Source organism: Telmatherina bonti (assembly GCF_933228915.1).
Source record: "Telmatherina bonti genome assembly, chromosome: 15".
Classification (NCBI taxonomy): Eukaryota; Metazoa; Chordata; class Actinopteri; order Atheriniformes; family Telmatherinidae; genus Telmatherina; species Telmatherina bonti.
Window position 1 is genome coordinate 16,198,643 of NC_136613.1, and position 11,745 is coordinate 16,210,387.

The 11,745-nt window shown below is 38.6% G+C and overlaps 2 protein-coding genes across 2 annotated transcripts; one reads left to right on the forward strand and one right to left on the reverse strand.

The window, feature by feature from the left end:
• Positions 1 to 518: 518 nt before the first annotated feature.
• Positions 519 to 5,646, reverse strand: cep97 (centrosomal protein 97). The gene is made up of 11 exons (XM_079253662.1): positions 5,557 to 5,646; positions 4,710 to 4,852; positions 4,410 to 4,568; positions 4,199 to 4,300; positions 3,951 to 4,064; positions 3,683 to 3,849; positions 3,423 to 3,587; positions 3,074 to 3,252; positions 2,290 to 2,932; positions 2,081 to 2,156; positions 519 to 1,647 (listed from the first exon to the last, which is right to left on the reverse strand). Exons 1-11 carry the CDS (start codon positions 5,591 to 5,593, stop codon positions 1,144 to 1,146), a joined length of 2,289 nt encoding a protein of 762 aa, XP_079109788.1. The 5' UTR covers positions 5,594 to 5,646; the 3' UTR covers positions 519 to 1,143.
• Positions 5,647 to 6,140: 494 nt separating this feature from the next.
• Positions 6,141 to 9,570, forward strand: rpl24 (ribosomal protein L24). The gene is made up of 6 exons (XM_079254205.1): positions 6,141 to 6,175; positions 6,302 to 6,377; positions 6,966 to 7,076; positions 8,553 to 8,689; positions 9,156 to 9,219; positions 9,441 to 9,570. The coding sequence occupies exons 1-6, from the start codon at positions 6,171 to 6,173 to the stop codon at positions 9,519 to 9,521; spliced, it is 474 nt and encodes a 157-aa protein (XP_079110331.1). The 5' UTR covers positions 6,141 to 6,170; the 3' UTR covers positions 9,522 to 9,570.
• Positions 9,571 to 11,745: the final 2,175 nt, after the last annotated feature.

Below are 11,745 nucleotides of genomic sequence, written 5' to 3' on the forward strand. Positions count from 1 at the left end.
CTGGTTCTTTCATCTCTGCTGCACAGACTGGAGCAGCGGGGCATTTCTCCACCTTTTTATGTACAGTCTATGTTCTCCACAAGGAAACAGCCTTTATTAAACAAACGCAAACTTTATACAAAGTCAGATTCAAGCACTTTGAATCATTTTCAATGTGAACTTGCAATATTTTCTATCACTTCACTGTGCAACTTCTCACACAGCACACTGAATAACTTTACTTCCTCCTTAAGTGAAATCAAATGTAATTGTGCTACAATAATAAAGATAAATATGCTTTATGATCACATTATAAAACAAATGAAAGGGAAACACACAAAGTTTCAATTAACTAAGTCACCTATTCAAAGTATAACTTGCATCCCATATTTCTTCTCTAAACTGACTGTCTGAAAAAACTTTTTCAATTTCAATCCGTTGAAAATGTAGATACCACACACGTTTAGTTTCCAGGCTGTTAGTCTGAAGGAAGCCTTTGGAAATAAAATGTATTTTATCCAAATGTTGCAAAAGGAGCAATGCAAAGAGTGATTGGAGGAAATTAAGAGTTCAACATTTCTGAATGTATAATTGCATATTTATTTAAGATGTTCTCAAGAATACCACAACATTTTTCTGTTCACCATCAGATAATGTTGACCAAAACCTAGAAATAAAAACGGTGTGTAACTGGCACTGCACCAGCTGATGTGTCATTTGTGTGCATATATTGATGTATAATTTATTATAACTAACAATAGATTTTGATAAATATAACAGGTTAAAACACGCCTTACTTTTATTATTCAAGGTGATGACCTGCAAACATAAAATAACTTTTAACAATAGTCATATGCTGCATAACAATTAATGTCCTTACGAAAAAAAAAAGGGAAATGTCCAAAAAACAAAAGAACAAGTGGTATAAAACATTGAGTTACATTCACATTAAAGTTATATTTCAAGCTTGTTCTGGGTATCAGTCTTCATGAATAGCTGTAACAAAAGAAAGAACTGCCAGGATCATGGTCAGTAATCAGGTTACCGGTAAGTGCAGTTTTTAGACATGATGAAAGTCTGAAGAGGAATGGACATGTCTGAATCGCACTCTCTAATTTACATACATTCAGTAGTTTTGGAGAGCTGTCAAGAAGGTGAGGACTCTCATGCAAAACCGGGCGTCGTCTCTGGCGTTTTCTGTGTTGGGGAGTTGACGGGTGCTGTCTTGCTGAGTGAAGCTGGTGAGGAGGGCTGTGGTGTTTCTGTTCTGTCACCAGTCACCTCCTCAGCATCCTCCTCCCTCTGCTGCACAGAGGAAAGGTATTGCTCCAGCAGGCTGCAGTCTGCGCTGTCCGCACCATCATTGCCACCAGCCTCTGAGCCTTGTTCAAAGCTGCGAATGGGGCTCAGAGCCCGCACCGTCTTCAGAGATTCAGCTGTTCCGCTGCTCAGGAAGCTGTCCTCCTGTGCCTGTTGCTGCTCGCTGGTAGACTGGAAGCCAGAGTCTGGGAAGGAAATGTCAGTGCTGGGTGGGTTCGTTGTGCTGGAAGGAGCAAGAGGGGCTGCCCGACAAGATGCAAGCGATGGGGCCTGAGCTGCGGTGACGGCTTGTGTAACAGCTGTCAGCTGGTCCTCCATAGATTGCTTCCACTGTTGCATGGACCGGAGCTGCATTAGGAAGACAGAAAAAAGCACTTTTCAGAAATGTCTTTGAAAATCTAAACACCATTCAGCAAACATTCAGCACACAGAGGTTTATCTTCAATAGATAACTCATTCCTGTTTTCAAAAAGGCGTAAAGTCAAAAGTGAAACTTTCATTTATAAGAAACATTTTTTGCCCTTTTTTTTTAAATTTCTCTTTTTGGGGTTTCAAAAACACTAAAAGTGGAAAAAGAAGGGAACAGAAAAAGCTGAAGTCAGCATATGCTGCCCATTTTTTCACTTTCTCAAAACAGTACAAAATAAAACAATTATTTACTACTGCTGCTTGAAATGTTGAGAGGGATGCTTCATTTTCTACTTCATGCCTTCGGGTAACTTTTTACTCACTGACAAGAGAGATTTTGATTAGTAAATAATTAATCATATGAAAGGCTGACCTCTTTCCATAGAAACTTTACAGCCTCTTCCTGAACCAGCCTTTGCAATCTCTCCTCCTCGTACTGCTTCTGCACACTGCAAATGCAGCACATTTCATTTTACCAGCTGCAACCACATGTAAAAGTAAAAACATAAAATCATAACTATACAAAACATAGGTAAACTAACATGGTAATGAAAGAGTGTGTGTTGCTGGTCAGTCACTTACGTGTCCAACTTGTCAGACAGAAAGAGGATGTGTTCTTGCATCCTCCGCAGACGGATTTCACAGCGCACCTCTCTGGCGTCAGGGTGACAGCATCGCGTGTAGTTCCCCCGCCACCAAGATTGTATTTTAATCGCTGCCTTATCTGCTTCCAACAAACTTTTTTTACTGACACAAACCTGCACTTCCTGCTGATTAGAGGTCCCTTTCATTTCTGCTTTACTAAAGTCAGACGCTTCCAGATCACGCTGTGCACCAACTGCAGATGATCCAGGTGTTGTTGTGGCAGGAGAAATGACTTCCTCTTCAAGACTCTTCCCTTCACTCTTATTAATTGGGGACGAATGATGCGTCTTGTTTGTGTTAGACCTTCTGGGTTGTGCTGGCTGCTTTGGACCCAGAGAATCTGGCTCAAAGGTTTCCGTCTCATCCTCGCTGTCAGAGTGGGTTGTTACTGGCTCCAGATCAGATGTGAAAGGGAGGAAGGTTGACTCTGATGAAAGCATGCTGCTGTTGAGTTTGTCTTCATCAGTCTGGACATCCTCTAAATAAATCTGTTCTTCTGCAAGCTTTGGGCTGCGGACCACTGGCAGAGATGGATTTCCGGCATTGCAGGTCACCCAGGTGTTAAACTGCACCACTGGCTCTACACACAATAGACAGACTCAACAGTTTAGATTATGAGCAAAAAATGCCACAACATAACTACATGTAAAGAAAAACAAATCGCAAGCAGAAGTATGATGCCTTTTGGAAGCTTCACAAAGTGACATTGCAATGCTCTTACCCTTCTCCTGGACTGACGGAGTTGCAGCTGGTCCAGGTGTAGTGCTTTTCTTCATCTCCTTGACTGCCCCCAGTGGAACTGTATGTGAGGGGCTGTGACTCTCCACATCTAACTGAGTTGGGCGAGGAGGGCTGAGACAGCCTCCTTGGGTCTCCTCTAGTAGCTGCCTTTGGTGAAACCTGGGAAAAAGATGCCAGTTCCAGTAGAAGGGTGTTTAACTGAACACTTCAGGACATTAAAAGGTTAAGGATGTTATATGTTAGCGAGAGATTTAAATGATTAGTGAATGATAAGGACTACTGATGTCATGTTGTTTGGTATAGCAGCACTGCTCGGGTCAGATTTATACCTCTGCTTACTGAGGATTTTCTCCAGTTTGGCATCTTCTGCTGTCTCCAGGGCTGGGGATGCAGTCAGAGGGCAAACTGTGGACAAGTACTGAACCAGCTGCACATGCTGCCCGGGACGATATGACCGACCTTTACCCTGACTGTAGAGCCACTCTGCTTTCAGACTGGAAATAAGACAGTTGCATACAAATAAAGACAAGATTCATATATACTGATAGTCATCGATTGGCACATCTTTACAGCACACGAATGGACGCACCCTTCCTTTTGCGTTACTACATAACCATCAAGCACCTTCAGCCTCAGGCACCAACTCATGACGTATGGGCGATAATCAAAACCTGGCAAGGATGGAGTCGACATGACACAAGGGTTGCTCATAATGGAGAGCTGCTCCAGTTCATGAAGAGGTGCGAGATATGACACCTAGGAAGAAATCAGATTATAGAAGGTGAATAATAATTTGTATTTCTGTGATATACACTTATAATGTCACAATTACATAAAATAGAAAAAAATGTTGTTACTTCATTAAGATCTCGTATCTCATTTTCTGCCAGGGAGAGAATGGATAAATGGGCAGGAAGATGAGCAGGGACAGTGCGAAGTGTTGTAATGCTGTTTCCATGAAGTAAAAGTGTCTGCAGATGTACAGAATATTTATGAAGGACACGTAAAACAAAACTAATAAAACCATTCTTAAAAAAACAAAAAAACAAAACAAGTTAATTATTTTTGTTTAAATGCACATTTTTTCTAGAGTTCAACACTTTACCTTTAATGCCGCCAGTTTAGTCAGGTCACCAATGGTAGATATGTTATTGTCAGACAAGTCCAAGTGTTGAAGGGACACACAGTTGTTCAGTTGCTCAATTACCTGTCAGGGATTGGGCAACTGGTTAAACATTTATTACTATGTATGTACAAGTTTATTCTTTGGAAAAATACATAAAGTTAAAATAAATGGAAGATTTTTTTCTACAAACCTTTATATTGTTTCCAGATAGGTTAAGCCATTTTAAATGAGGCAGATCTCGTAGTCCCTCGATGTAGCCAATACTGTTATTGGGAAGATTGAGGACTTTCAACTCAGTCAACCGACATACCCCCATCATTCTCACCAGGCGGTTATTGGCCACAGAGAGCTGAAAACAGCACAACAATTATAAATCAAGACATCAAAAGATGAATTAGCGGTTATTTATGACTCACTAAAGCCTGTTACCCATGAAAATAAAGCTTAATGAAAGTGAACAAAATAGCCTGGGGTTTGAAAGTTTCACTACCTGCTGAAGGCTTGGACTCCGTTCCATGTGATCCAGCTTCATGATGTTGTTTCGATCCAAGATGAGAGTGTGAGTGTCCTGAGAGCAAACAAAACTGGGATCCAGTTTCTGCATTCCCTGAGCTGAGAGATCCACCACAGGTCCTGGTGGGAGAAAAATTATATTGAGCTGACATCAAAAATCCCAACAAAAGTATCTTCATTCAATTCCAAGATCATTTGAAAGATGTAACATCTAAGCATATATGAAGCATAAAACCCAATAACTAACAGTATCAGAATTTCTTTGAGCAAGACTACAAAGACATATAGGTATATAGGTAATTTTCAACTAATCTGTGCTCTAAGTCTTATCTGAACTATTGTTAGCTTTTTAGATTGCTCTCGTGTCCTCCATTTTAAGTCCAAGTTCTGTTAGAAACCCCAACGTGCTGTGCATTAAACTAGATCTGGATAATCAGAAAAATGCCTCAGGAAAATGTGCTATCTCCAGTTTCTAAGCAGAGGTTGCCGCTGGATTGTAATGCAATGGCACGGCAGCACATTTTGAAAAGGACTATCAAGGGCACAAGGAAATCATTGTTTGCAATACATATTTCCATACAAGTGCTAAGACACGCGGAATAACAATGTTACATGATAAGAGTCAATGTGGTTTTTAAAAACTTGTTTGGCTTCACAGTAACACAATCTGCGAACCTAAAACAGGAAGGTTTACACTGGATGTTTGGATCTGCTGGTAACGCTGACAACGTAACGGTAGTTATCTGATGCGTCAAACGCAGCTATGGTTAGAAAGACCCAAATGATTGATTTTTAGGTTAAGCAAATAGTACAGGACTACTTACCAGCATTTGTATCAAACTGTAAATCTGATACACCCATCCTATCTGCTCAGACAACACCAAACATTAGCTATCAACTCTGTAAGCTGTAGGAGGAAACACAAGAAGCGCCTGTGGGAAGTCATTCTGCGCAAAACGGTTTTCTGGTAAATGTAGTTCAAAGTCTCCTTCGCTTCGGTCGGTACTGTATCTTTCAGCTTCGAAAGGACTACAATATTTCAGTTTTGTCGACAGGACCCGCCAAATGGGTTGAACTAAAGAAAGAAAGAAATTAATTAATGACTTTCATGACAAAACGTACTGGAAGCAATTAATATAGTTTGCATAATTTCTAAGTAGTTTGAATACTTACTTTGCTTGCCATATTTGGTGTCTGTGCTTGACAACTGCTATAACGTCGCAATGACTAGTCAAGGTATTAATTTAATCATACGTACTTTAAAATACGAAAAATAATTTTATCGGATATTTGACATTTAAAAATTCCATTACTAAGTGCAACTTTTTAAAAAAAAAAAAAAAAAAAGGTAATATGTGCAATTATTAATATAAAGCCTGTAATTCAGTTTCCGCTTCCGCCATCTTTCTTTCCGGTTTTGAGCCCTCACGTAGCCGTCATGAAGTGAGTCTGTGAATTCGTATCAATTGGCATCTCAAGTTTTAAACAAACATTCTGAAGACATATCAGACATTATAATAAATTGTGGTTAACTTTCTTTCAACGATGTCTTATATTTGTCGTTTTCAGGGTCGAGTTGTGTAGTTTCAGCGGGTATAAAATATACCCCGGCCATGGCCGCCGATACGCCAGGATAGACGGAAAGGTAACCATACCGCAAGATACACCGGCTAATGCTCGGTTTGTCCATTGATAGAGAACAACACTTGCTCGCATATGTATCACCATACATTAAGTTTATTGCGCTTTTAAATATATATAACAGTCTGTGTAACAGCTCTGCTCAGTCTATATGAAAACCATAGTAACTTGCTAGTGATAGCCGCTAGCTAAGTCTGCTAGCTTCCCAAAGGAACGGCATTAATTATTATTTAGGCTAAAATGGTTTCACCTCACCATTATAAATATATGCTGCTAAAGTTTGGACGACCATAGTAGAGTTGACAAAACGCCAAAAGGTTTAAATGCCATTAACTAGTTCAACCTTGCAATGCAAACATCTAGCGCATTTACAGGACAACAGTCTATCAGCGAACTTCTTTCTGTATTAAATGTTCTATATTTTACAAATTACACTTACATAGTCACAGCCTTCATGCAAACTTGCATTACCACCACAGTTCTTGTCTGCGTTTTAAATACCCTTATATGTAAAGGCAGTAGGGAACACCCAACACATGTTGCCTTAAGATGCAGTATAAGTACATTGTATGACAGTTATGTTTTCTGATAGGTCTTCCAGTTTCTGAATGCCAAGTGTGAGTCTGCCTTCCTGGCCAAAAGAAACCCCAGACAGATTAACTGGACTGTGCTGTACAGACGCAAGCACAAGAAGGGCCAGTCTGTAAGTACCACACATTACATTTCTTGGATTAGAGATTGATTGTTCAAGTAATTGATTAAAAAACCCATGCACATATCCCATCTTGCTCTACAAATAGCCAGTGTCCTTTCATAAGATCAATATTTTTATTTAGTTCAAAAGAAACTTTATGTTCATTTGGAAATTAAAAAAAAAAAAAAAAAGTTCTATGTGTATCTTGTAAATCTGGTTAGCAGATAAAGAGAAGTTGGAACAAATAATCAAAAGCATTGCTGTCGTTTGACATAATAGCTCCTTACTATTACATCTTAGCTCAGTTTTTTGATTAACACCTTGGCTGCAGGTGAATGGTGTGCATGGTATTGGTCTGTGTTATGTGTTGTTGCTGGACTACGTTTTGCAGTTTCTGCAGCAGCTCTCACTCCACACCAGCAGCCATAGAACATCTGGAGATCATAGTACTGGCCTGTGACGTCATGACTGACATCTCACCACTGGCCAGCCTCCAAACTCTCCAACATAACTCATTACTTGATATTGCCATATGCAATCATATTACATCGCATAAATTAGTTACAAGTATACTGAGAAGCCTTTGATGCCAAAAATGGTGTCTGGAATGTGAATATATTTTTTCCTGTAAATTATTACTTTACTATTTACTTATACTAATGAGATCCTCCTTGTAGGTGGCTTAGAGAAGAACAACAAAATAGTTTTTGTCAGCATTTATGTATATGAAATATGTGTTTTGTGGTGATGAAAGATTTCTTGCTATTGAGCAATATACATTTGGTTGTACTTGGATTTTTAATTTTGATGTCCAATTCTGTTCACATTAAGCCAGGCGCTGGCACTAGAGCTATTCCAGTTTAAGAAGTTTTTACTGCCTTGTTCACTGCCAGGAGACAATCACCTGTTGTGCCTTTTTTCCCCCGTTTCTTTGTTAAAAGTTGTACATTTGAATCTTTCACTGAAGATGTACCACATAGGAAAATTTTGACTTGTCTTCGGGCGTCAAAGCATATAGTTATAAATTGACAGTTAAGTCTCCATAAACCACAAACTGCCTCATGGCGTCACACACACACCATTGTTTAGTGTGTTCAATGCATTAAATAAACAACTTGTCCTAACAGATATATTGTGTGATTGAAGAACTACTCTTCATCCAGGCAGCAGCTTAACTGGTGACTGCAGTTCAAGCTTTGTGATTATAGTAGGTTTGATTCTCACCATCACTGACTTAAAGACTTCAAAGCACATTTTGCAACATATTTCTTTTTGAAGTTTCCAGATTGTATGTTGCATCTTTTAGTAGATGTTTTACTGGATTTACAAACCTGTTTATTTAAGTTGAACCAAATCATGTTTGTCTTTCATCCTTATATACAAACAAACTGTTGCATTGGTGATTATGCTGAATGTGTTGAGTGAAGTGCATAAAATAAAAAAAATCTTTGGTTGTAAAACAAAATTTTAATGTTATTTTAATAGGAAGAGGTGACAAAGAAGCGTACCCGCCGTGCAGTGAAATTCCAGAGGGCCATCACTGGCGCCTCCCTGGCTGAGATCATGGCCAAGAGGAACCAGAAGCCTGAGGTCCGCAAGGCCCAGAGGGAGCAGGCCATCAGGTGAGAACAGTACCTGAAAAGTTGACCCGGTTATCATTCACTAACTTTAAGTTATTTGTCGGATCAAATAGATCTTCAACTTGACTGAATAGTTTTATTAACTCGAACATTATTTTTGTAGGAGTCCAGTGTCTTAAAATATATTGTTTGGAATCCAGCACAGACTGGTCTAATTTTGCTGAACGTCTAAATGCCGTCAATTTAAATTATAAAAAGAATGTGTACATTTATTTGACTGTTTAAAGAAAGTGGTGAAAGTCATTAAATCTCAGAAAGCCATTTTATCATGAGCGAACTGAATCTAAACTCTCCAGCTGAACTAACAATTAGTTGTACACGTAAATACTATACAAGACCTGTCATTTCAATCTAAAGCTAAAGACCACCTCCTGCCATGGTACATGAAGGAGACTATTCCATATTGCTTTTTGGATTTAGTAAATTAATTTTTTTCCTTTTCTCTCAGAGCTGCCAAGGAGGCCAAGAAGGCGAAGCAGGCAGCAAAGAAGCCTGCTGCACCAGCTGCAAAGGTGAGATCTGCTGCTGTTTCACTTCTTAACTCAGAACTGCAGAATTGATTTGGGATGACCTCATCTGCCTGTGAATCTGTCATGTTATATATTAGATTAAATGGTATTTAACTGCAAATCAAAAAACGTTAGTCCCTGTTTGTTGTCAGAAAACTCTTCAGTCCTTTGTAATCTGAATTAGATTGAACTGAATGTTGTATTTAATATTTTTTTCTGTTTAGGCTTCTGCTAAGACTGCACAGAAACCCAAGATCGCCAAGCCCATGAAAGTCAGCGCACCCCGTGTTGGTGGAAAACGCTAAACCCAGACGCTGTTTAGTGTTGTGAATAAAATTTTCTGGTTAACCATTACTTTAGTGTTTGTGGGGTTTTTTTTCCCCCCATCTTTGCAATATTACAGCACAGTGTAAGTGTAATAATACATGGAAACCATCTTTATTTATGAAGTCTTATCAATTTTAAGAAAATTTTTATGGTAAGTTGAATTTTTCCAGTAACAGCTGTGATGAGATTTTGGTGGATTCTCTGAATACTAAGAAAAAAGGCTTTGATTCCTTTTCTCCTTTCTGAAGCATGATCTGAACAGTCCACAACCACAGCATGCACGATGACACCCAACCACTGTACACTTGTAAACTAAAGTGTGAGTAATTGGTTACTATGTGTCGTATGGGTTTATGCTGCCATGCAGCCTTGAGTTGCTGACCTTTAGAATTCTGCTCCTGACTTTTCATCATATTCTTGCAGCAGCCATTGCTTTGCAGGATCTCTAAACAGAAATCTGCACCTCACAACTTTATTTTTCTGGCCTGAGGAATCATTGACGGCTGCATTTTGCTTTAGACGTGTTGAGCTTTTTGTACCTTTTATAAAATTGCATTTAAAATAGTTTTTATGTTCAAGCAGATGACTGATGTGCTGCTGATGTAGTTAAGATTGCAGTTTCCTGAGAAAACATGGACACATGGTGTCATAGTTTCTATACCCTGACTGAGGATTCCCTATATACCCACTGGTGTATTGGAAACTGGTGGTTGTTTGATATGTAGTCAGATTATTGTAGAACAAATAACTGTTCAAAGCCTCCTGCATTGACATTTGTTTATGCATGAGACACATTTGGTGCTTTTATCAACATGGTTTTTAGGGTTCATTGCTACTGATTGTTAGCTTATCTTGTGTCATTTTTAAAGTAACTTTTTTTTTTTAGCAAGTGTAAAATTGAAATGGTTTCAAAGTAATTAATTGTATCAGCATATATTTTTTACAACAGTTAAGATTTACATCAATACAGGTCAAATTATGAAACCTTATTATGAACGCTACATGCTGGAATCTAAAATTTTTTCATTTTTAATCTCAAATATTAAATCTAAATATTTTAATCTAAACAAATCTATAAACATTTCTGTTTAGATAAAGTTTTATATATCTTTATGTTAAATATTGAAAAAACGGGTTATATGCAAGGACAGTGTTATTGATGAGACTATGTCAGCCAAAACTTTAAAAGAACATTTTTACACTCTTTAGGGTTTGGTCCCTCTGATGTGAAAACGTTTCACAGAGGGGACTATCTGTTTTGTTCATTCATCAATTCCTGTTTGGTTCACTGGATAGTCTGTTTGCAGGACAACTGAGACCCCAACACTGTCAAGCTGAGCACAGTTCACGTCTGTGGTCTGCACCAAAGTGTTATTGATGCTCACAATGCACCAAACAAATCACACTACCTGTGGAGGTAGACCAGACAGCAGCAGTGTGAACATGCCTCACTGGTGGATTGTATTCTCTCACAGTGTCACATTTCATTAAGAACTGAAGGCGTTGCGTCAACCTGAGGGGAAAAAAAAGGCTTAATATGACACCTTGACGCATGTGGCTTGTAAAGGTCACTGGAACAATAGAAAATGTTTCTTGTTTGGCCTGAGTGCAGCTGGAGGGTAATTGTAGAACTGGAGCAAAGAACAGGTTTTTGGCATTTTGATTTCAATGACAAAATCAGATTTTAATCTTAAAGTGTCTTTGCTGTGATAGAATTGGGGGACTGAAGCGCCAGATGTTGGTACACAATTGTTTCTTTTTCTGACTTATCAGGACATTTTAAAGAATGGGTGAACATTTAATAAAATAAAAACTGCACAAATGCAGAAGCAGTGAAGAATCACGTTCTTCAAGTAATTGTTTTCTAAATGATGTTTATCTAACATCACTATGGAGAAATTTAGGCTCTTTTTTTTTTTTTTTTAAACAAATGGGCAGCTTGTTCCAAGTTAGAGTCCAGACTTAAAGCGAACATTTGGGATCATTTGATTGTTTGTTTTCCAGCTCTTCTCTTCTTGACGGTTTACTGCTGTTCTTGTTGCATGACCCAAGTTCAGCCAAGATTTGTCAGTCAGCTTTTAATACTTAACTTCACAATATTTTCATCTCAGTAATTAGAAAATATCCAGGTCCTCTAGTCTAGAAGTTGCAAAGCAATCCCAAATCATCCCCCATCTGCTACTATGTACCAGTTTTCTGAGG